A 25,086-nucleotide genomic window follows, 5' to 3' on the forward strand; every position below is an offset into this window, starting at 1 on the left:
CCCAACAAACCCACTCAAATACACCCCAGCAAACCCATTCAAATACATCTCAGCAAACCCACTCAAAAACACCCCAGCAAACCCAACCAAATGCACCCCAGCAAACCAACTCAAATTAACACCAGCAAATCCAGTCAAATACACCCCAGCAAACCCCCCTGAAATACACCCCCGCAAACCCACTGAAATACACCCCAGCAAACCCACTCAAATACATCCCAGCAAACCCACTCAAATACACCCCAACAAACCCACTCAAATGCACCCCAGCAAACCCACTCAACTACACCCCAGCAAACCCACTCAAATACATCCCAGCAAACCCACTCAAATTCATCCCAGCAAACCCACTCAAATACACCCCAACAAACCCACTCAAATACACCCCAGCAAACCCACTCAAAAACACCCCAGAAAACCCACTCAAATACACCCAACAAACCCACTCAAATACACCCCAGCAAACCCACTCAAATACACCCCAGCAAACCCACTCAAATACACCCCAGCAAACCCACTCAAATACACCCCAGCAAACCCACTCAAATACACCCCAGCAAACCCACTCAAATACATCCCAGCAAACCCACTCAAATACATCCCAGCAAACCCACTCAAATACATCCCAGCAAACCTACTCAAATGCACCCAGCAAACCCACTCAAATACACCCAGCAAACCCACTCAAATACATCCCAGCAAGCCCACTCAAATACACCGCAGCAAACCAACTCAACTACACCCCAGCAAACCCATTCAAATACATCCCAGCAAACCTACTCAAATGCACCCAGCAAACCCACTCAAATGCACCCAGCAAACCCACTCAAATACATCCCAGCAAACCCACTCAAAAACACCCCAGCAAACCCACTCAAATACACCCAGCAAACACACTCAAATACACCCCAGCAAACCTACTCAAATGCACCCAGCAAACCCACTCAAATGCACCCCAGCAAACCCACTCAAATACATCCCAGCAAACCTACTCAAATGCACCCAGCAAACACACTCAAATACACCCCAGCAAACCTACTCAAATACACCCCAGCAAACACACTCAAATACACCCCAGCAAACCTACTCAAATGCACCCAGTGAACCCACTCAAAAACACCCCAGCAAACCCACTCAAATACACCCAGCAAACACACTCAAATACACCCCAGCAAACCCACTCAAATACATCCCAGCAAACCCACTCAAATACACCCCAGCAAACCCCCTCAAATACACTCCAGCAAACCCCCTCAAATACACCCCCGCAAACCCACTCAAATGCATCTAAGCAAACCCACTCAAATACACCCCAGAAAACCCACTCAAATACATCCCAGCAAACCCATTCAAATACTCCCCAGCAAACCCACTCAAATACACCCCAGCAAACCCACTCAAATACACCCCAGCAAACCCACTCAAATACACCCCCGCAAACCCACTCAAATACATCCCAGCAAAACCACTCAAATACATCCCAGCAAACTCACTCAAATGCACCCAGCAAACCCACTCAAATACACCACAGCAAACCCACTCAAATACACCCCAGCAAACCCCCTCAAATACACCCCCGCAAACCCATTCAAATACACCCCAGCAAACCCACTCAAATACATCCCAGCAAACACACTCAAATACATCCCAGCAAACTCACTCAAATACACCCAGCAAACCCACTCAAATACACCACAGCAAACCCACTCAAATACACCCCAGCAAACCCCCTCAAATACACCCCCGCAAACCCATTCAAATACACCCCAGCAAACCCACTCAAATACAACCCAGCAAACCCACTCAAATACATCCCAGCAAACCCCCTCAAATATACCCCCGCAAACCCACTCAAATACACCCCAGCAAACCCACTCAAATACACCTAACAAACCCACTCAAATACACCCCAGCAAACCCACTCAAATACACCCCAGCAAACCCACTCAAATACACCCAGCAAACCCACTCAAATACACCCCAGCAAACCCACTCAAATGCACCCCAGCAAACCCACTCAAATACATCCCAGCAAACCTATTCAAATGCATCCCAGCAAACCCACTCAAATACATCCCAGCAAACCCACTCAAATACACCCAGCAAACACACTCAAATACACCCCAGCAAACCCACTCAAATACACCCCAGCAAACCTACTCAAAAACACCCCAGCAAACCCACTCAATTACACCCAACAAACCCACTCAAATACACCCCAGCAAACCCACTCAAATACATCCCAGCAAACCCACTCAAATACACCCCAGCAAACCCCCTCAAATACACCCCAGCAAACCCCCTCAAATACACCCCCGCAAACCCACTCAAATGAATCTAAGCAAACCCACTCAAATACACCCCAGAAAACCCACTCAAATACATCCCAGCAAACCCATTCAAATACACCCCAGCAAACCCACTCAAATACACCCCAGCAAACCCACTCAAATACACCCCAGCAAACCCCCTCAAATACACCCCCGCAAACCCATTCAAATACACCCCAGCAAACCCACTCAAATACATCCCAGCAAACCCCCTCAAATATACCCCCGCAAACCCACTCAAATACACCCCAGCAAACCCACTCAAATACACCTAACAAACCCACTCAAATACACCCCAGCAAACCCACTCAAATACACCCCAGCAAACCCACTCAAATACACCCAGCAAACCCACTCAAATACACCCCAGCAAACCCACTCAAATACACCCCAGCAAACCCACTCAAATACATCCCAGCAAACCTATTCAAATGCATCCCAGCAAACCCACTCAAATACATCCCAGCAAACCCACTCAAATACACCCAGCAAACCTACTCAAATACACCCCAGCAAACCCACTCAAATACATCCCAGCAAACCCATTCAAATACATCCCAGCAAACCCATTCAAATACATCCGAGCAAACCCACTCAAATACACCGCAGCAAACCCCCTCAAATATATCCCAGCAAACCCACTCAAATACATCCCAGCAAACCCACTCAAATACACCCCAGCAAAGATTGGCACGAGTTTGACCTGATGTTAGTAAATCTCGTTTTCTCTGCAGTACAATAACAATACTTTAGGTAGTTTTAAAAAAAAGTCAGAAATTCATACTAAATATCAATTTTGAATGCAAAACCGATTCCTCCCAAAAATCCAGAGTACATACATATTTTCAGGATTGCACCAAGAGTTTTAATTAAAGCAGGAAAAATTTCCTGAAAATCTTTGGAAATGTTAATCTGAGTTACTTACATTAGAGCTCTTTGGATATAAGATTATGTTTTATGAATTCATGCCCCAGCATGAATTGATAAAACTTACTCTATGTTCTCTGCTACCACTGGCAATAGGTTAAGAAATCCAAATAGTGCAAGCCCTAATAATCACTCTTCGGTACCTTAACAAGCCTTATAAAAAGCTATGCAAAGCTTATCAGAGCCTGCAATACAACTGAAACCAAGATTCACTGAAGCTGAAATGACCCTTATTGCGATGAGGTAGTGGCCCAAAAGCTCACTTCACATGGTAGCTGTGCACATCCTCCTAATCTACCACGAAACTGTGGCCTAATCAAGGTCTTGTACAAGGACAAAATGGTATGCTTTGTTTTATAGTTAATTATCCTGTGAATACACCTTAGAACCTTGTTTGCTATAGCTACAGCTTCATAGCATTGGTCATGGATCTTTAGAGATTAAATGGGCTAAAACACCCAGATCTCTTTCTTTTACCCCTAACTTTAATTCTTTCCCCTATAGGGTGTATGTATGTTTAGCACTTGACCTGCCAACATGCATAACACTGCACTTTCCTAAGTTAAACATCATTTACCAAAAACAGATTAACTGGTCAATCATTTCATTGCTATGGTTGAGCAGGCTCTAGAGTCCTAACTCTCACATATATCATCCACAAATTTGCGGATGCATCATTCCCCCAACGCATCTAGATCATTAATGAAAATAACAAATAGCAAAGGTCCTAACACCGATCCCTGTGGGACACCACTGGTAACCTGTCTCCAAACAGATCCAAATCAATTGACAGGCAAACATTGCAGGATAAGTGAAAGTCCTTTAATGATGTCAAGAACATTGCCAAGAAGTTGGCTGTGGTCAACCATCAAGCAAGAAGAACTGATGTAAAAACAGGAAGTGCTGGAAATACTCAGCAAGTCAGGCAGCATCTGTGGAGAAAGAAACAGAGTTAACATTTCAGGTCGATGACCTTTCGTCAGAACTGGAAGAAGCTAAAGATTTAACCGTTTTTAAGGAAGTATAGAGCTAGGCAAAGGGAGGGGGAAGGAAGGGGAAGGGAGGAAAGAACAAAAAGGAAGGTCTGTGGATAGGGTGGAGGGCAGGAATGATTAAATGACAAAAGGGACGATGGTGTGAGGCAAAAGGGGCTGGTAATGGGGCAAGTAAAGAAACAAAAGATGGGTCTCGAGGAGCTGTAAATGGCAATAACAGAACCATTACCAGCACTTGCTGTCAAAAAAATGGGAGCAGTGGTTATGATCTGAAGTTATTGAAATCAATGTTGAGTCTGGAAAGTCATGAAGCTCAATGGAAGCTCGAGGAACAGCACCTCATCTTTCAATTAAGCACTTTACAACCTTCTGGACTCAACATTGATTTCAATAACTGATCTTCCCTTTTGTTCTTTCCTCCCTTCATCTTCTCCTCGCCTTTGCTTGGCTGTGTACTTGCTTAAAAACTGTTAAATCTTTAACTGCTTCCAGTTCTGATGAAAGGTCATCGACCTAAAACGTTAACTCTGTTTCTTTTTACGCAGATGCTGCCTGACTTGCTGAGTATTTCCAGCATTTTCTGTTTTAATTTAAGATTTCCAGCATCTGCAGCATTTTGCTTTTGAAGAAGAACTGGTGGATGGCCACCCCAGAAGATAGCTGAACTGTTCCATTTGCAAAGACTCACAAATAGTGACAGTATGGCTGAAAATATGTTTTCACATCATACACATTGATACCCTGGCCACCACGATGCAGCACAGGAGAAAAACAGAAGAGAAAAGTAATGATGCAATTCATTATGGTGAATTCTATTTTTATTGTTAAAGAAGTAGAAATGAACAGCATTAATGCTGTCTCAGTTGAACCATACTGATAGAACACTGATGTCTAGTGCCTTTCTATCTATAGATGAACCTGACCATCTGGAACAGAAAGTCAAGCACCATAAGGTGACACCTCCACATCGATATACCACTGATGTAGACACTAGCCCATAACTGGAGAGCTCTTTTCAGAGAACCAGCACAGGCATGATTAACTTCTGTGGTGTAAAATTCTAAGATTCTGTAATCTTCCAGGTTGTTTGTGTCTTTACCCTCTCATGGACAAAAATATCCTTCCTATGATTAGGTCACCAGAAATGTACAGAATACTCAAGATGGGGTCTGGCCAATCTTTTACAAAGAAATAATGTAATCTCTTCTGATTTGTGCTGTAACCCTTTTTTGCTCTACTCCAGGACTTAATCCAAGCTGACACTCCATATAGTCCTGAGGGACTTTTGCATTGTTGGAGGTGCCATGCTTTAGATGAGACATTAAATCAAAGCTCCATCTGCTTGTTCTGGTGGTTCAGGTGAACATAAAACATCCCATAGCACTGTTTGAAGAAGAGCAGGAAGTTCTCTGGTGTCCTGGCCAACATTTCCCCTCAACTAACACCACTCAATACTGACTAGCAGACCATCGAGTTACATTGAAACTACAGCACAGAAACAGGCCATTTGGCCCAACTGGTCTATGCCGGCGTTTATGCTCCACACGAGCCTCCTCCTCTCTATTTCATCTAACCCTATCAGGCTATCCTTCTATTCCTTTCTCCCTCATGTGCTTATCTAGCTTCCCCATAAATGCATCTATGCTATTCGCCTCAGCTACTCCTTGTGGTAGCAGAACATCTACTTCAGTGCTGTTTATGGAAGCTTGCGTATAATATCTGCTACATTTGTCTACATAATAAAGTCACTGCATTTCTGGGTAACTCATCATATGGGAAGTATTTTGAGACCTTTCTGAGAGATGTGATGAGCATTATACAAGTACAAACCTTTCTTTTCTACCCAAATCAAACACTGGTGGGGGGAGGGTAATTTTAATCCAACTCGCTTGGGGGAAACACATAGATCGAGTAGAACGTCGGTTTTACACCCCACCCAATATTACTCTCCATTGACTTCATAGAAAGTAAAATCAGGCTGGGTGTAAAACCAGCATTGCACCTGATTCAGCCAGTTTTCCGACGGGGGTGGGGGGGTACTAGGTTAAAATTACCCTGCTAGGCTTCAGAGATTTATCTATTTTATAACCGACATCTTTCTTTTGACCACCATAATGTATTACTCTTCCATTTAACACATGCTTCCTCTTTTTTTGCTCATTATTTTGCACTTATCCACGTTTAAATGCATTTGTGGCCCTTTGGCTCAAACGACGAAAAGATCCTGTTCTTCTGAATGTTGTTGCACTGTTTTCCACTGATATTAAAATTTAACATTAAACCTGTCACAGAAAATGAAAATTGACATTGCATTGTTCCTCCATTGGTATTAAAATGTGACCATCCTGTTAAACCCATCACAGAAAATGCAAACTGTCATTGTTATTACTGTCTGACAGCACTTTTACGCAAGTTAGGCATCATCGACGCAGTGTGAAAATTACTGCCAAGCGGATTATCAGCCCCTTTATTCCATTAACCCAAGACAGCTCCAGCAAATGACAAGAAATAATAAAGACTAAAGAGAATTGAACAGAGGGTAGAGATGTGACTAAAGCATGATGCGAGAGTAAAATTTGAGGCTACAGTAAATGATGAAAGCAGCTTCCACATTGGTTTCGAAGACAGAAAGCTAATTAAAACATGAGGAGACAGCCTACTGTGAGGCATGTGATTGATGCAGCAGATTAAACGCTAGAATAGAGGAGAAAAAGCTGATTGAAGGGTGAGGCTAAAATATAATTTGAAACTCTAATGAATTATTCAGCAGATCCTGTACTGAAACTTAGTAAGAAAATCAGCTAAAAACATTCTCACCAATGCGCCCCTTTTTAAAATTTATGTTCAGTGAATTTTTCGTGTTCTTGAAGGACATCAGTGTTAGAGAATGGAACATTTTTCAGTTTTGGCCTTAACAGCATTAAGCACTCCCAGATATGATATTTCATGGGCTGGATATAGAACAAAGCTCTTTACACAGTACTCTAATTATGTACCTTCACCCCAAACTTAGAACACCACTTCTAACAAGGTGTCAGGCTGGGGACAAGCTGCCAGCCTTGGCTCAGTGGTAGCACTCTTGCCTTTGACTCAGAAGGTTGTGGGTTCTAGGTCCACTGCAGAAGGTGAATACATAATCTGGGCTGATGCTTCAATGCAGTACTGAGGGAGTGCTCCATTGTTGGAGGTGCTGCATTTCAGATGAGACATTAAACTGAGGCCCTTGTCTGCTCTCTCAGGTGGATGTAAAAGGTCCCTTGGCATTATTTAAAGAAGAACATGGGTGTTTCCTCAGTGCCCTGGCCAAAATTCCTCAGCAAACATCACTAAAAACAATTATCTTGTCATTTAGTTCATTGCTGTTTGTGGGACCTTGCTGTGCGCAAATTAGCTGCCATGTTTCCCTACATTACAATGGTAACTACTTCAAAAGTAATTCATTGTGAAGTGCTTTGGGACGTCCTGAGGTCATGAAAGGCGCTAAGTTATTTCTTTCCACACCAGTCCTCAAACCAACTACCCTTAATGTCTTTCTGGGTGGGATTATCAATTTAGGGCTCCTTTGTGGTGGATTACAGATTGTTTTATGCTGTTGGTTCCTATTCACTGTGATCTGCATTGTGGCTACTCAAACTTTTTTCACAGAGGCTCCTTACATGTAGCAGAGTGAAGTGACTTCATCCCATCCAGGTAAACAGAGGTGAGGAACAGGATTCTAATGAACCTCTGCACCCAGTCACTCATCAGAAAATCAAACAGTTATAAAGAATTCTGATTACCTTTATTGGAATGATGGAGATGAATTAACACAAGTAATTACAGTCTTTAAGCACGGCAGTGATTTTGTCATTTGAGTTATGCATATTAATTCAGCTCCCTACACTGTTGGCCTCTGTGACTCCGTCTGGCAAGTTTTCCCATTGATATCATCAGAGCTCACTATTTAGACAAATAAGTTCAAAAGTTGGCTAATTTTGGGACTATATTTTTTATTGGTTTTCAATATTGCGAAGTGCCATATAGTGGCCAGTTCTATACCCAGAGCAATAATATCTTATTTCACTGTATCATATTTGAGAATGGCTAGATTTGCATGGACTAACATACTTATCCATGGTCACAATCTTGGTCAGGTCCGTAGCCAACAACCTGCATCACACCTCCCCCCGCCACTGCACTATTCTCCCATGTATATGGCAAAGCATTCATGTGCTTAAAGCATTCCTGAAATTGAGTTAGTTTTCTTTCTGTTCTGCCTTCAAGCCATTCAAAACAAATATTATCTAGCGCTCCATTGACTGAATGCTGCTTACTGGTGGTGGTGGGGGAGGAGAATGTGGAACTGAACCTCGTAACAAATAACAAGACAAAAAGAAAGGTCTCTATTGTATCTCTGGGGATTGTCAAACACATCATCAGAGCCGAAGTACAAATCTCATGGGAATCCATTGGAGCTGGATGAGGACAAGGTCGCTGGGGATGTGAGCCTGAGTGTGGGTGAAGACATGGGTTGTGGCATTCTGGGTGATTTGTAGTTTAAAGATGGTGGAAAGAAATAAAAATGTTTCCACTTGCAGGGGAGACCAGAACTAGCGGCCATAAATATAAGATAGTCACTAATAAATCCAATAGGAAATTCAGGAGAAACTTCTTTACCCAGAGAGTGGTAAGAAAGTGGAACTCACTACCTCAGGGAGTAGTTGAGGCGAATAGCATAGATGTATTTAAGGGGAAGCTAAATAAGCACATGAGGGAGGAATAGAAGGGTATGTTGATAGGGTTAGATGAAGTAGGGAAGGAGGAGGTTCATGTGGAGCATAAACACTGGCACAGTCTGGTTGGGCTGTGGAGTTAAAAACCATTTTTAATTGAACAATGTTACATTTGAAGGAAAGGGTTAACTGTGTCCCTTTTAAACATTGCATTTGGAAACCGCAAACACAGAACAACTCCGGAATTTGAAAAGCTTTTAGAACAACTTCAGGAATTTGAAAGGCTTTCAGAAGTTTATAACAGGGTTGGTGAAAATGACTGATTAGAAAAGGATGAAGTACCACATGAAACAAAAGAGTAAGGCCAAAAAAAGGATTTGAACAGAGCCTCACACAGAATTGGAGACACAAAAGGCTCAATTTTAAAACCGAGCCGAGAAGGGGGTGGGGTCAATTTGAGGTTGGGAAACCCATTAGTACGGGTTTCCCGGATTTTGACATAAGGACGTCTTTTATTTTTTTTTGTCGGTTTCCTGTCTGACTGACCAGCCTGATTAACAGACTGATCTCAGACGGACGGGAGACCTGCCAGGAAGAGGACGTGTTTAGGTAAGTCTGCAGGTAAGTTTGTATGGATGGGGGGGGGGGGGGGGGTGGGCATGGGTGGGTATGGGGGCATGGGTGGGCATAGGTTGGCATGGGGGTCATGAGTCATGGGGAATAGGATTGGGGGTCAGTCATGGGGAGGGTGTTGGGACCGGGGGTCATTGCGGGGGTCCGCGATCATTGAGGGGGAAGACAGGGGGTTGGAGGTTTGGCATGGGGGGAGGATCGGGGTTCGGGGGTGGGAAGATTGGAGGAGGGGTAGGAATGGAGTCGGGGGTCGGAGGATCGGAGTGGGGGAGGGTCAGGTCAGGGGGGAGGATCGGGGTCGGGGGTCCACGATCGGGGGGAGGGGGTCCACAATCGGGGGGAGGGGGTCCACGGTCCGCGATCGGGGGGGGGGTGTCTGCGATCAGGGGTAGGGTGTCTGTGATCGTTGGGGGGTCAGTGCAGGTAGGCTTGTTGGCCCTGGGGGAAGCACTCCTGCTCCTCCAGGCCAACAAGTTGTGCCTTTCTGGGCACCTGCCCGTTAGTCTCGGGCCTTCACGCCTCCTTTCACGAGGCTTAAAACAGAAGGCCCAGGAATCCCGGCCCCCATGGGGTTGAAATCGTGAAGTCCAGAAAAATGGAGGCCTGACGCCTCTTTGAAAGGTTTTAAGGCCCAACCCGCCTCCTGGGATTGGGTTGGTTGCTCGCCCCTCTTCCCGCCCTGGTGAAAACTGGAAATGGGCAGGCTAAAGGCAGGTTGGGGGCGGGTCTAAAATGGTGGCAATTTTCAATGCCGCTGCTCCCAACCCACCCGTTTTTCACTTTGAAAATTGAGCCCAAAGGATCTGCACACAAGATAAAAGAAACCTACGCATTCCAGTGGTCACATGGTTTTTACTGAGGTACATCAAAGAGACCTAGTAATGAATGAAGCTTAGCAACAGGGGTAATGGTTGGACAATAAAATGACACTTTCTCCCAATCCTATGTCCCATTGGTCAAAAACAATATAAAAAGAAGACTTTATGACAAAAACAGTTTCACTGCAGTCAAAGAGCTCAGAGGAAGGTCCAACAACAGGAAGAAGCAAAGATCCTCAAGTGCCAAAAAGCTGATCACTTTAATGGCCTTGATGCAAAAATCCTTGGTTTCTAAGGCTGTATGTATTTCATGGTTTGCCTAATGTTCATATGAATTGTTAAACTATTAAATAATCACGTTGCGAACTATTAAGTGTATAATCGGTAGAGTAAGGTCATATGTACTGTTTTATTTTGCTTCATGCATTCTCATATGAATTATAACATCATTAAACAGTTACTTTTGATTACCGAAACTACCGTGAATGTGACTTTCTTTGACTATTGTCCAGGTTTAAGAATCACTGGAAATCAGGTTTCGCTACAGGGCCGAATGGCCTCTTTCTGTGCTGTACATTCTATGGACTTCTATGCAACCTGCATTTACATGGATATTCTCAGGACATTCCAAGGCACCACAACCAATGAAGTACTTTAGAAGTGCAGTCATTTCTATAATGTAGGCAAACACAGGAGCCTATTTGTGCACAGCAAGGTTGCACAAACAACAATGAGATAAATAATCAGTTTTAGTGATGCTGGTTGAGGGATAAATGTTAGTCAGGACATCAGGAGAACTCTCCTGCTCTTCTTTGAATAGTGCCATGGGATCCTTTACACCCACCTAGGAGGGCAACTGGGGCCTTGGTTTAACGTCTCAACTGAAAGGCAGTATCTCTGACAGTGCAGCACTTCCTCAATACAACACTAAGGTGTCAGCCTAGATTATGTACTCGGGTCTCAAGACTTAAACCCACAACCTTCTGATTCAGAGGCCAGGGTGCTACCACTAAGCCAAAGTTGCTTGCAATGGGCTCGTCTGTGAGTTGCCCATTATAACCAATATCTGTTCCAGCCAGGGAAGGTACCGATAATAATGGCGTTTTAAAAAAAAACCCAGGCCTAACACAACCTTATCTCAAGAACAAAACAAGTGCAAAACTTCACTGAATAAAGTGACTTTATTGACAAATTATGAACTAGAATCTTCACTATAGACTGACCGGGAAAGCACACAGTCACTTTGGGATAAGGTACTGCTCCCCTGAAGGCTCACCGAGTTTCCCCAGTAAGTAGTTGAGCTGTACGGCCCAGGATAGTCTCAGATATGATCGCCAGTTGGCGCTGAGGTAGTTATCTTATCCGCGACATCGCTAAAGCGACAACCATCGGCTGAAGGAGAAGGAAACTGACCTAGGTTCCTGCTCCCAATTGCTCTCCAGCAACACTTGCACCAAGTGGAAATGTGAGGATAAAAACCGGGCTTGGCTATGATGCCCTCGGGGTCAATTAACCCTCTGCCAGGGTTCACATCTGGATAACGACCACTTGGAGGGAAATAAGCCCCCAACAACCTGTACCCCAGCGAGCAAATCAGTGCCTGCAGGACAGGAGGGAGAAGACTGGTGAGAGAAAAATAGAAAGTGTTGCCCAGAAAATAGAAGGCTGAGGGGTGACCTGATAGAGGTCTTTAAAATTACGAAGGGGTTTGATAGGATAGACGTAGAGAAGATGTTTCCACTTGTGGGGGAGACCAAAACTATGGGGCATAAATATAAGATAATCACTAATATATACTATAGGGAATTCAGGAGAAACTTATTTACCTAAAGAGTGGTAAGAATGTGGAACTCACTACTACAAGGAGTAGTTGAGGCAAATAGCATAGATGCATTTTAGGGAAGCTAGATAAGCACATGAGAGAGAAAGGAATAGAAAGATAAGTTGATAGGGTGAGACAAAGTAAGGGGGAGGAGGCTTGTTTGGAGCTTAAACGCCAGCATAGACTTGTTGGGCTGAATGGCCTGTTTCTGTGCTGTAAATTCTATGTAATTCTATGTAATTAGTAGGGCCCGGGAACCAACGTTTGTGTGTCATAACAGCAGACCCCTATCTATTGGCCCTCCAATAAGATCTAGTGATGCACAGATGTAGTAAAAAGGAGAGACCATTGCTTGGAGGTCATGGGTTTCCATTTTCAGTTCTGTTATCTTACTGTTAGCAGAAATATAAAAGTGACCACACTGATTCACGATCACTTAGGGCCTGAAATTATGTTTTCATTTAACAGTACTTTATCCACTATTTTAATGCAGGCATTAGCCGGTTTATTTTAAACATTTTGCTTGTCTGTTAATTCTTTAAAAACAATCTATAGAATTGGCAGATGATAAGAGTGCGAATGGTATAAGTCTTGATTTCTAGAAAACAACGATCGAGTTTTTCATAAGAGACGTGCGGCTAAAGTTAAAACTCTTACATTAAAGGAACAATTTCTTAATTGGATATCGAATTGGCTAAATAATGGAAAGCTGAGGATAATGAGGAGTGGTAGTAGTTCCAATTGAGCAGCTGTGACCAATGAAATACCTGGGGATTAGTCCTGCCATTTCTTGGCAGTCACAATTATTTACTTATTTAAAATTTTTAGTCACTTTTTGGCCATTAGGGTGAAAGATGGCATTGACGGGGAACGGAATACCTTTCTACTTTTGATGCCTAGCATCAGTATCAAAACTCTCAGGTCATGCAACCTGCTGTGCCAGTTTGATTTTTCCCACCAGTGATCCTTTGGGCCTCTCTACGTGAAACCCATAATTAAGAACTAATTTATGCTAAACACTGAACAATTCTGAGCTGTAAACTCGCAATCACTGGGAACTGGGCTGAGACTGATTTCATTTAAGAGCTTTACAGCCAGTAGAGAATTTTACTCTAAAAACCAGGACTGGTTTGGAATCCAGGGGCATGATTTTTATCTGAAGCCGGGGAGAGAGCCGGGGTGGGGGGGGGGGGTGCAAAATTGCAAAATTAGTGGACGCGAAACCCGGAAGTAAAGTTGGCGGGTCGGAATCTGCGAGCGCGACCTAATTGAGGGGTATAAATTTTACTTCCCGGTTTCGCACTAGGCGGCCAGCCTGATTGACAGGCTGTCGGGTAGGAAAGCAGGAGGGGAGAGGTCAGTATCCTCGGGGGTTGGACGGATCGCGGGGGGTGGGAGGGGAGGTCGGGAAGTCGGTGATCGGTGGAGGGCTCGGACATCGGGTGGGTCAGCTGATCGTGGGGGTACGATCGCAGGTAAGCTTGTCGGGCCTGGAGGAAGCACTCCTGCTCCTCCTGACCCACAAGCAGTGCAATAAAGGCACTTACCTGATGAACCTGCCCTTCTCGCCTCCTTTTACCTGGCGAGATTCATGAGCCCCGGGAAATTCGTCCTGGAGGTGTTAAATTTAAAGCGCAGTTAAAATCAAATAAAAATTGCTGCTTAGCGTCCCTTAACAACGTTAATTGCCCTCCTAAATACCCGCCCGCCGGCACTAATTGGGGACATGACCTCGGCCAGTGCTTTCCTCTCACTCATCCAAACGCGCCCATGTTAAACCCAGAAGTTGGTGCGTTGGAGCCAGGTTGCGTTCGCGATCAAAAAGCTGTTATTTTAACCTCCCACCCACCCGTTCTTTGGGATTAAAATTCCCCCCCAGGTGTCTGAGGTGAAAGGCAGTGCCCCCCCCTATCCTGTAGCCACTACAGCCTAGAATCTACAGTTGGCAATGTTAGTGGGTCACACAATGTTTAAAATAAACCAGCTAATGCCTGTATTGAAATCATGGACAAAGGATGGAATGGGATGCGTCATTCCAAGACCTCAATGATCTTGATTAGGATATTCAATGTCGAATTGTCTGAGTTTTCGGATGATATTAAAATTCAAAGACTGAGATTTAAAACCCAGGCAGATGATTGGCAGATTGTATTTAATATTAAGAAATGTAAATGCTAAAAATAGCAACCGTGATTACTGGCTGACTGACCCAATTGAAACATTGAAATGAAATTGGACAGATCGTGATTCTGCAGCGAATAAAGGGATATAGATTACTGTACAACAGATTAAAAATGATCTGAGTGAGTTCTGAAACAGAACTTAAATTATAGGGTAAACTGTAAAATTCTTACATTTTCATCCTGACAACATATTCAGTCCTTATATTTGTTTATTATTCTCCCATTAATGCTTCTTCATTACCGCCTTTGCTTCAAAACTATTTTCCAATCGCAGTATCCAAATTGTGGCCCCGTTTTCAAGGCTCCTAGACAGAGTCCATTTCTTCCAAACAATGATCTTTTCCCCAAAACCCATTCAAAGTTTGCAGATGACACGAAACTCGGAAATGTAGTAAACAATGCGGTGGGTAGTAACAGACTTCAGGAGGACAAAGACAGGCTGGTGAAATGGGCAGACACATGGCAGATGAAATTTAATGCAGACAAGTGTGAAGTGATACATTTTAGTAGGAAGAATGAGGAGAGGCAATATAAACTAAATGATACAATTTTAAAGGGGGTGCAGGAACAGAGACACCTGGAGGTGCACATACACAAATCTTTAAAGGAGGCAGAACATGTTGAGAAGGCTGTTAAAAAAGCAGATGGGATCCTGGGCTTTATTAATAGAGGCATAGAGTACAAAAGCAAGGAAGTTATGTTAAACCTTTATAAAACACAGGTTAGGCCTCAGCTGGAGTTTTGTGTTCAACTCTGGGCACCAAACTTTAGGAAGGACGTCAAGGTCTTAGAGAGGGTTCAGAAGAGATTTACTAGATTGGTACCAGGGATCAGGGACATCAGTTATGTGGAGAAATTGGAGAAGCTTGGGGTGTTCTGCTTAGAACAGAGAAGGTTAAGGGGAGATTTGATAGAGGTGTTCAAAATCATGAACGGTTTTGATAGAGTAAGTAAGGAGAAGCTGTTTCCAGTGGCAGAAGGGTCGGTAACCAGAGGACACAAATTTAAGGTGATTGGCAAAAGAGCCAGAGGCGACATGAGGAAACGTTTTTGTATGCAGTGAGTTGTTGTAATCTGGAATGTACTGCCTGAAAAGTTGGTGGAAACAGATTCAATAGTAACTTTCAAAAGGGGATTCGGTAAACACTTGAAGGGAAAAAAAAATTACAGGGCTATGGGGAAAGAGCAGTGGAATGGGACTAATTGGATAGGTCTTTCAAAATCCAGCACAGGCACAATGGGCTGAATGGCCTCCTCCTTGCTGTACCTACTTTGATACTATGTAATTTTCAATAAACTCCATTCCTTAAAGCACCACCTATGCATATTCTAAAACCCTGCACATTACTCTAACAGTAGGAATTGCAATATCTTTCATTTCTATAGTTGTACATTTACCAAAAACATAATTTTCTGATGTAATATTTTCCTGGTGCAGACAAAAAGTCAAAAATAAACGTATTTAGAGCAAAAACAATACGAAGAGCTCTTTCCTGTTCCACTTCTAATTGTACAGTTGAGTAAGAAAATGTCAACTATCCTATTTATAGAGTGACACTGTGAGAAATAGTTGCTTATCAAATTAGTGCCTGTCCGCTATTCTATTCGCACAGTGATAGAATGAGAAATGTCAACGATTCATGCCAGGTCTGCTATCCTCTTGATAAGTTCACAGTGTGAGAAATATTGGTATATTACACTGTTACCCGTGAGTTATCCTACTTATACAGTGCTCATTAGGCATCCAGTCCATTCAATGATCATGAAAAAAATGTGAGCTTCTCACTTTGGTACCCGTAGACAGGTAAGGACACAGTGTGCCACTGTGGTACCTGTCAGCTGTTCTATTATACGGTGAATGTAAGAAATGTCAATGTATCACATGCAAGGCTATTTTTTCAACTCCATAGAGCATCTAAAATTTCAGTCATCAAGAACCAGTAATAATCACAGTTACATAGTATTACATAGAATTACATAGAATTTACAGCACAGAGATAGGCTATTCAGCCCAACTGGTCTATTCAGGTGTTTATGCTCCACAAGAGCCTCCTCCCACCCGACTTCATCTCACCTATCAGCATATCCTTCTATTCCTTTCTCCCTCATGTACTTATCTAGCTACCTCCTAAATGCAGTTAAACACTTAAACAAGCTAGGTATGAAGTATTGAACCTTCAGTCACTGAGATGCATACGATACTGAACAACAAAGTGGCTGGACTTGGGTCCAATGTGCAGGGACTGACATCCTACATTGTGGCTTCACTAACTTGTGCATATAACAAAACCTTTCAAGAGTACCACCCTGCACTTATGGCCCTGAATTTCCCTGACCTCCAGCGATAATCTTTCAAAATGATATTTGTACTCAAAGGTTTCTTCCAAGCGCAAAAAAATGGCAGCACTGTTTTGGAAGTACCAGCCCCTGAACCCTGTGGCGCTCCCAGTGTGCCAGGCACTAAATGCTAGAAGCACCACTAAAATATTGAAATGAGCTGACCTTGCATTATCACGTGAGGTCAACTCATTTAGACACAAGTGCACGCAACACCTAACGAGCAGCGATCCAGGTGCTCCTGTGCCAGGATAGCGTTACCCGTCCCATAGTACAGTATTGCTTGATATATTTGATCACCTTCATCTGTGACAGTACAAGTAGCATGCGGATATATACTATTGTATGTGGCACTAGAATCACAGCTGCCTTTGGGTGGAAGGGCTCCACATTGTATGGCACTGAGGCCTATTTAGTACTTGATGTGCTCAACGCACCATAAAGCACACCAGTTGCATATTTTGCACTGAACAGAGAATGTATGCAAGGCTCTTTCAGGCCCCATTTCCTATTTAATGAAGGCCTGTTTCCCTTAATGAACACTTCATGTGTAATGCGCTGGGAGCAACAATAAAATATTCAAATGAACTGCAACATCTGATGAGCAGAGGCGCCAGGACCACATTAACAGCCCCATCGTGCAGTTGATGGAGGCTGCGTTGATTAAAGGGATTGCTTTAGCTGAAGTATTATTCAGTGAGGATGCTATTAATCCCTCTTACCTACGCAAGAACTTCACCTCTTGGTGCCAGAAAAAAAACAGTGATGAAGACAATTATGATTGCTGTGACTTTTATAGCTACAGCAGTTGAAATCCCTTCAAATTGAGTGTGAAGATTTAGTACATCACAAGTATGACCTGATTCTCCCAACACATTTTCTTCTTTTAACACATTTAAGAAATTCATATCCTTTTCTAAGGGAGGGGTTTGGTTCTATATCCTCCTATTTTCTGTAAGAACATCACCCCTTTCTTCCTGCTCCTCCTCAGACACATGGTGGGTAATTTTAACTTCCAGGGTGGGTGAAGTGGGAGGGGGGAGGCAGGGATGTTAAAAAATTTTAAATGGGCAACCCGACCCCATCCCTGGGCCTTGGGAAACCCGGCTGCTGAGGGGAGGTGTGAAAAGCCGGATCCATCAGGTAAAGGACTGCTTGTGGGCCAGGAGGAGCAGGAGTGCTTCCCCTCGGCCCATCAAGCTCACCTCCGCACCGTGGGACCCCCGCGATGGGATGAACCCCCCCCACGCGATCGGCCGACTCTCCCCCGTGATGGGACCCCCACGATTCTCCCATCCCCCTACCCCGCGATGTCCAAACCCCCCCCAACCCCCACGCCCCACCATGTCGGACTCACCTCTGCTCCTCTTCCCGTCTGCCTTCCCACCCGAAAACCAGTCAGACTGTCAATCTGGCTGGCTGCGGCAAGGGAACCTGTTGAAAAAATTTAAAACAGGTCCTGCCATTAAACTCGGCAGGATCTGAGGTGAACCCGTACTTCCAGGTTTCCCAGTTGCAAATCTGACCCCCGCTCCCTTCCTGCCTTGCAGTTGTTATTGGGGCCATGCATTCAAGGCATCAACCTTTGCATTTCTATCCCAAATATTATTTGTGCAATATTACCAAGTGGGATTTAGAGTACAATTTGCTCAGTAGGCTGAAAGGCTCTATATGATCAAAGAATGGCTCTCTGTATAATGGCTCTCTGTATAATTTGGTTGGATCAACCACTAATAATTGCCTTAGTGTTTTAAATCCATTAGTAGTGAGATTTTACTACTTAGTTGAACCCATATTAGGAGACACGACTTAGCGTTAATATTATCTAAACAAACATAGAACCACAGGAGTTTACAGCACAGAGGGAAGCTATTCAGCTCATTATGTCTATACCATGTCTTTATTAGGACAATCCAAAACTAATCTCACTGTCCTGCTCTCTCCCTATAGCCCTGCATCTTTCACTGCTTCAAATATTTGTCCACTTTTCCCTTAAAAGATGCATTTGCCTCTACTTGAACGATTATCTTCTGCCAAAACATTTCATGCTCCAACAACTCTCTGCATAAAGAATTTCTCCTAACCTCTCGTGTCACTCTTTTAGTGGTACTTTTAAATTGGTGAAACCTTGTCATTAATCCCCACAGGAAACAATCATTTGCTATTCACTTGATCAAAACTGTCACAATTTAAAAAAAAATCTCTGTTAAATCTCTTAGCCTTCTCTGCTGCAGTGGAAATGGTCCCAGTTTCTCTAGTCTCTCTTCATAACTACGGTTTCTCATCCCTGGTGTCATCCTGATGAATCCTGTCTGTGTTCTTGCTATAGTTTTAATGTCCTTTCTGAAATGGGGCACCCAAAACTGCACATAGTGCTATAACTGGGCCCAACCATTACACAGTACAAATTTATCATTATCTCTTTGCTGTTGTATTCTATGCGCTTATTTATAAAAACAAAATGCTATGCACATTTTTAATGGCCTTATCCACCTCCACTCACATTTTCACGGAATTATGGGGGAAAAATTTGATAGGGGCCGTTTTTGGGCGTAGGTAGTGTGATGTGCTATTACCCCGCGCCCAATGACCCCTGTGCAGGCAGGACGCAAGTTTCAGCCCACCCCAGGACTGACCTGCAATCAGTGTTCCATTTCAGGCCTTGCACGTGGAATCAATACAATTCCCACTTTCCACCACCAGAGGGAGGATCTCTTAAAGGGAGGATGTTCCTTTGAAATCTCTTAAAGGTAGCTGGTACCTGTTATTTCCTGAAAATAACAGTCTGCTGTCTGTACGGAGTCTGAACAGAGATCAAACATCCCACACATAGAACACAGATGCAGATCCCATCCCTATGTTTACACACTGATGAGTTATGTTAAAACATTGAATAAAGGTTGCGCACTACTAAATCCCACATCCTCCAATCTGCACGCCAGACCTCACCAATCTGCCAATCTGAGTTGGTATCAGGCCTGCAAGAGTGCGTGCACCAAGATTCTCTGCTGATGCATTAGAGACCTTGGTGCAAGAGGTGGACAGAAGGAGGGATATCCTATATCTGCAGAGGGTGGGTGGGGGGGGCAAGAGGCCCTTCAGACATATATCCAAAAGGCAGTGGGAGACAATGGGGGATGAAGTCAATGACAGGCGCACAGCACCATGAACATGGATGCAGTGCAGGAAGAAGTTCAATTCTTAGACATAAGTGGTCAAGGTGAGTGAGGTCAACTGTCAAGTGGTGTCTCCTACCAACTGCTCCACGCACTACACCCCCCCATCACCCACATACTAACAAACTCTTTCCATCAGTACTCAACTCTTCCAACCAGATGCTTCCTCTCACCCTTACACATTACCACTGTTTCAAGCTGCCCACCCACAGCTCACAGGCCACACACACTGGCAGCTATTCAACCATGACAGGCACATTCCCCAGACACATGTCCTGCTTTCTTGCAGGAGAAGGTTGCGCATTTCAAGAGGCAGCAAGTGGCAGTGGCATTTAGCCCCACAAACCTGTTCCGCCATTCAATGAGATCATGGTGGACCTGTGACCTAACTCCATATACCCGCCTTAGCCCCATATCCCTTAATACCCTTGGTTCACAGAAAGCTATCAATCTCAGATTTAACTTTCACAAGTGAGCTAGCATCAACTGCCGTCTGCAAAAGAGCATTCCAAATGTCTCCCACCTCTTGAGTTTAGAAACATTTCCTAACTTCACTCCTTCATGTCCTGGCTTTAAATGTTAGGCTATGTCCCCGCGTCCTAGCATTCAAGTGCAGGAGACCTCCAAAAACAGTTAGAAATGTCTCGGCAGCCAGAAGCAATAATCCAGCCACTAACCTGTAAATCCTGCATGGTCCCTTTAAATAGCGCTGGTGGGGGTCCTCCAGGCTCTCTACGACACGTTCAGATGGTCGGGGTTAAGACTGTGCATTGAGTTGGGCATTAAGTTCCAAAATGGTGTCTATCACTTTAAATCAGCGTTGCACACTGATTGAAGCCACTTTCTCCCTACTTTACATGATTCCAGCGTTCGTTACCTGCACCTTCACTAACTCCTATACCAAGATGGCGTCTGGCGCCGTCATGCTGGAAATGTGCATGCGCATCCAAGACGCCATCTTGGATGTCAGAGGGGCTGTGTAGCACCGAAACAACGGGCGCTACACGGCCCAATTTAGCCCCCCAAGTGTTTAAACCTCAAGGTTTCCTTATTCTTCCCCATCCTTCAACATCTTTCCATTGAGTGTATACTCCTATTCCTTGTGTTTTTCCCTCAAAATGTATTACCTCACACTTGTCTGCCTCTTCTGCTAACCTACGTCCTCCTGAAATTTTTTGCAGTCCTCTTGGTATTTGCCAAGCCCCCTACTTTTGTGTCGTCAGCAAGCTTCAATATTGTGCTTCATATGCCCAAGTCCAAATCATTTACATCTCTGAGAGCTAAAAATGAATGCATCAATGGCTCCTGAGGTACGCCATTTCCAACCCTTCTCTCATCTGAGCAACATCCATTATCCCTAATCCCATCTGTCAATGAACTTTCTATCCATGATGCTATTATACTGTATGCCTAAATTCTTGTAACAACCTGTGAAACGCCCATTAAACACCTTCTGAAAATCTATATATGCCACACCTACTAAATTCACTTTACATATACAATCAATCACATTTTCAAAAACCTAATAAATTTGTTGAACACGATTTGCCTTTAATAAATCCATGTAGCTGGCATTGATCGGCCCATGCATCCCTAAATGCTCACTCATTTTATTTTGAATTGTGGATTCTATGAATTTGCCCACAATCTACATTCGACTAACTGGGCTATAGTTATCCTACAGTTCTTCCAGCACAACATACAGATCGAAGGCACATTGAAAAATTGTGGTCAGAATCTCTGTTCTCTCCTCTCTGGCTTTCTTTAACAACCTGGGGTGCATGTCATCAAAGGCTCATTGACTTATCCACCTTGGGTTGTGTTAATTTTTTCAAAACCAATTCCTTTTTTTCAGTTATCACTGACAACTATTCTACATCTGCCTCCAGTACACCTACATTCGCATATCCACATTAACAACAAATCTGCTCATTTTCATAATGCGACTTAGTTGGTGCATAATTCATTGACAACCAGAAAATAGCCCCTACTGTTCTGGTGACAGTGTGACAAATATCAACGTCTCACAATGGTACACATGAGCAATTCTATTTATACAGTTTTACAGTGAGAAATACTGGCCTATCACACTGTTACTCGTCAGCTGTCCTATTCACACGGTGATAGAATGAGCACTAACAGTATATCATTTTGGTCTTTGTTAGCTATCCTATTTATATGATGAGAGTGTAAGCTTATCATACAGAGACCTGTCAGCTATCTGATTTAAGAAGAAAAAAGACTGTGGGGTCGATTTTAACCCCGAGTTGACTTTGAGCGGGCGGGGAAAGTGCAAAGTGCACTTGCAAGCCTAAATTTCAGGCCCAGAACGGGTGGGAAGAAGGTGCACAGTAAATGCTGGTAGAGGAAGATCGAGCTTGCAGGTAAATGGCAGGGAGTGGGTTTCCAGAAGGTTTCATGGGATGTGGGGGAGGAAGTGGGGGGAGGTCTGGGCAGGAGAGGCCTCGACTTTCCTTGCGGGGCCCGAAGGAGAGGTGGTGGCTTCCTTGCTCAAGCCCCAGTTAAAATGCCATCAGGATCCTATTGACATTATAGGACCCTGATTAGCATTTATGCATGAGGCTCCCGCCTGAGTCTGGCGGGTGCCTCATCCGTTGTCAAAACCAGCGGCGTTAAAATCAGAGTTCGGCAGGAACGGAGTGGGAAATGGAGCCGCTCCATTTTAACTACTCACCCACTCTGCTCCTGCTAAGCTGGTATAGAGTTCAAATCCCCCTCCCTGTGCATTTGTATTGCATCCCATCACATCCTTAGGATGTCCCAAAGCACTTTTATGACCAAACATATTACCTTTTTGAAGAACAGTTACAGCTGTTGCAACAGCAAATATGGCAACCAACTTGGTCATAAATACAGTGGTACATAATAATATTATATAGTGAATAATGGAAAATTAAGCAAAGATTTGTTTAATATATGCACCTTGTCACATCGCTTAGAAACATCTTAAAACCTTTCCCAAGCAATTAAATACTTTTGAAATATCATCCCTGATGTTCTGTAGGAAAATTTCGCAGCCAATTAAAATGTAGCAAGATTCCACAAATAGCAAGAGAGATGAATGACCAGTTAATCTGTTTTTTGGCGGTATTGGTTGAGGGAAGAATATTATCCTGGACATTGGGAGAGCCCCCTGCTCTTCTTCAAATGGTGGCATGGGATCTTGTGTGTTCACCTTAATCACTGCAACAGGCAAACTGGACCACAGTTTATCGTCTCATCCAAAAGACAGCACCTCCAGCAATGCAACACTCCACGGTACAGCAATTTATATTTCAGAAGCATTTTCCATAATAAAATAATGAAATATTAGTGTGTTACTTATTTCTGCAAAGGCAGAACTGTACTTTATACAGTCCTTGTAGCATATCCTTGTAGTATTACTAAGTTTCATAGAATTACATAGAATGTGCAGCACAGAAACAGGCCATTCGACCCAACTGGTCTATGCCGGTGTTCACACTCCATACGAGCTTCCTTAATCTAACCCCATCAACATATCCTTCTATTGCTTTCTTCCTCATGTGTTTATCTAGCTTCCCCTTAAACACGCCTATGCTATTCACCTCAACTACTCCTTGTGGTAGCGAGTTTCACATTCTAACCACTCTCTGGGTAAAGAAGTTCTCCTGAATTTTCTATTGGATTTATTAGTGACTATCTTATAATTATGGCCCTAGTTTTGGTCTCCACCGCAAGTGGAAACACTTTCTCTACGTCTACCCTATCAATCTCTTTCATAATCTTAATGATCTCTATCAGGTCTTCTCTTTTCTAGAGAAAAAAGCCTGAGCCTGTTCAGTATTTCTTGATAGGTATAACCTCTCAGTTTTGGTATCATCCTAGTAAATCTTTTTTGCACCTTCTCCAGTTCCTCTATATCCTTTTTATAATATGGAGACCAGAACTGTGCACAGCACTCTAAGTGTAGTCTAACCAAGGGTTTATACAAGTTTAACCTAACTTCTCTGCTTTTCAATTCTATCCCTCTAGAAATTCAAGAGATCCTATGTACAACTGTGTCACACAGGTCTCAGGGGCCCACTTTCACTTTATGTATAAATATAGCACATTATAAAGAAGTCTTACATCTGGCGCACATCTGTGTCTGTCATATCTGAGATGTCACAATTTAAAGCATCATACTTTGTTACAGATGGAAAACAATCTTAAAATCTGTTGTTGCTAGTCACTTCTGTCAATTTATTTGGCCTTGGAGAAGAGCCATTGATTAACAAAAAAGCCGTCAAATGACAAACAACTACACCCTAATTAACCTTGGGATCTGTCTAAGAAAAATCAACATCGGATTAACCTCATAATATGACCATTTATAACAGTTAGACCTTGTGGCCTTAAAGGGACATGCCAATTACACATCCTTATAGAATCACACATCCTTTGATTTACTGTGAGCATCTCCATGAGAGAGTCACTAGAATTTCATAAATATCTTTGATACCGGAATATCCTTTTTTAAAAAAAATTCAGCCATCAGATGCAAAATGCATTTTATTATTTACCGTTTTATTGCTTCCTCTTGTCTGCGCCGTCTTTCACTTTTTTCTTTGAGGTACGCCAAATTTGTTTCATTCCGCATGCGATCATTTTCACGAGCGATGTCTGAAGCATTCTGAATCACCAAAGCATCGTAAGCCCTCAGTCCCTTGTCTTCAATGAACTGAAGGAAATTGGTCAAGGCAGCATCTTCCTGCTTAGAAGTCATCTTCCTTCAGAAAACAGAAGATAAGGGGAGTAGCACGTCCTGTGATGTAAAAAGGGCAACGCTATTAAAACAGCAAGTGCGTTCAAATAATTCATCACGGCTATTATCAGTAATGTCAAATGTTTTGCAATTAGGCTTAAGGGTTTATTTTCTCTGTCTCTTGCATAAATGCAATTCCCTAGTGCAGGGTATTACATAAAGGGTCAACTAGTTTAAATAGTTGCAGTGGCCGCTTGCCCTTAGCTAGTGCACAGGAGATAAAACCATAGGAAGTTCACAGTAAATTACCTTTACTTTCTGTTTACAACTTCAAAAAAATATCGCAACCTATTATGCAGAATTTTATTTAAACAGGGATTGGAATCAAATCCATTCTTTTATGATCAGAAAGGGCCTTTGAACGCAG

General features: G+C 43.3%; 1 protein-coding gene across 1 annotated transcript in view; it reads right to left on the bottom strand.

Moving 5' to 3' along the window:
- Window positions 1-24,680, bottom strand: part of nyap2a (neuronal tyrosine-phosphorylated phosphoinositide-3-kinase adaptor 2a) — a 177,423-nt gene extending 152,743 nt beyond the window's left edge. The window contains exon 1 of the mRNA XM_067995737.1: window positions 24,478-24,680. Coding sequence (XP_067851838.1) covers window positions 24,478-24,680 — 203 coding nt within the window. The remainder of the gene's footprint in view (window positions 1-24,477) is intronic.
- Between the last annotated feature and the right edge of the window lie 406 nt (window positions 24,681-25,086).

Source organism: Heptranchias perlo, chromosome 13 (assembly GCF_035084215.1).
Source record: "Heptranchias perlo isolate sHepPer1 chromosome 13, sHepPer1.hap1, whole genome shotgun sequence".
NCBI classification, from domain to species: Eukaryota; Metazoa; Chordata; class Chondrichthyes; order Hexanchiformes; family Hexanchidae; genus Heptranchias; species Heptranchias perlo.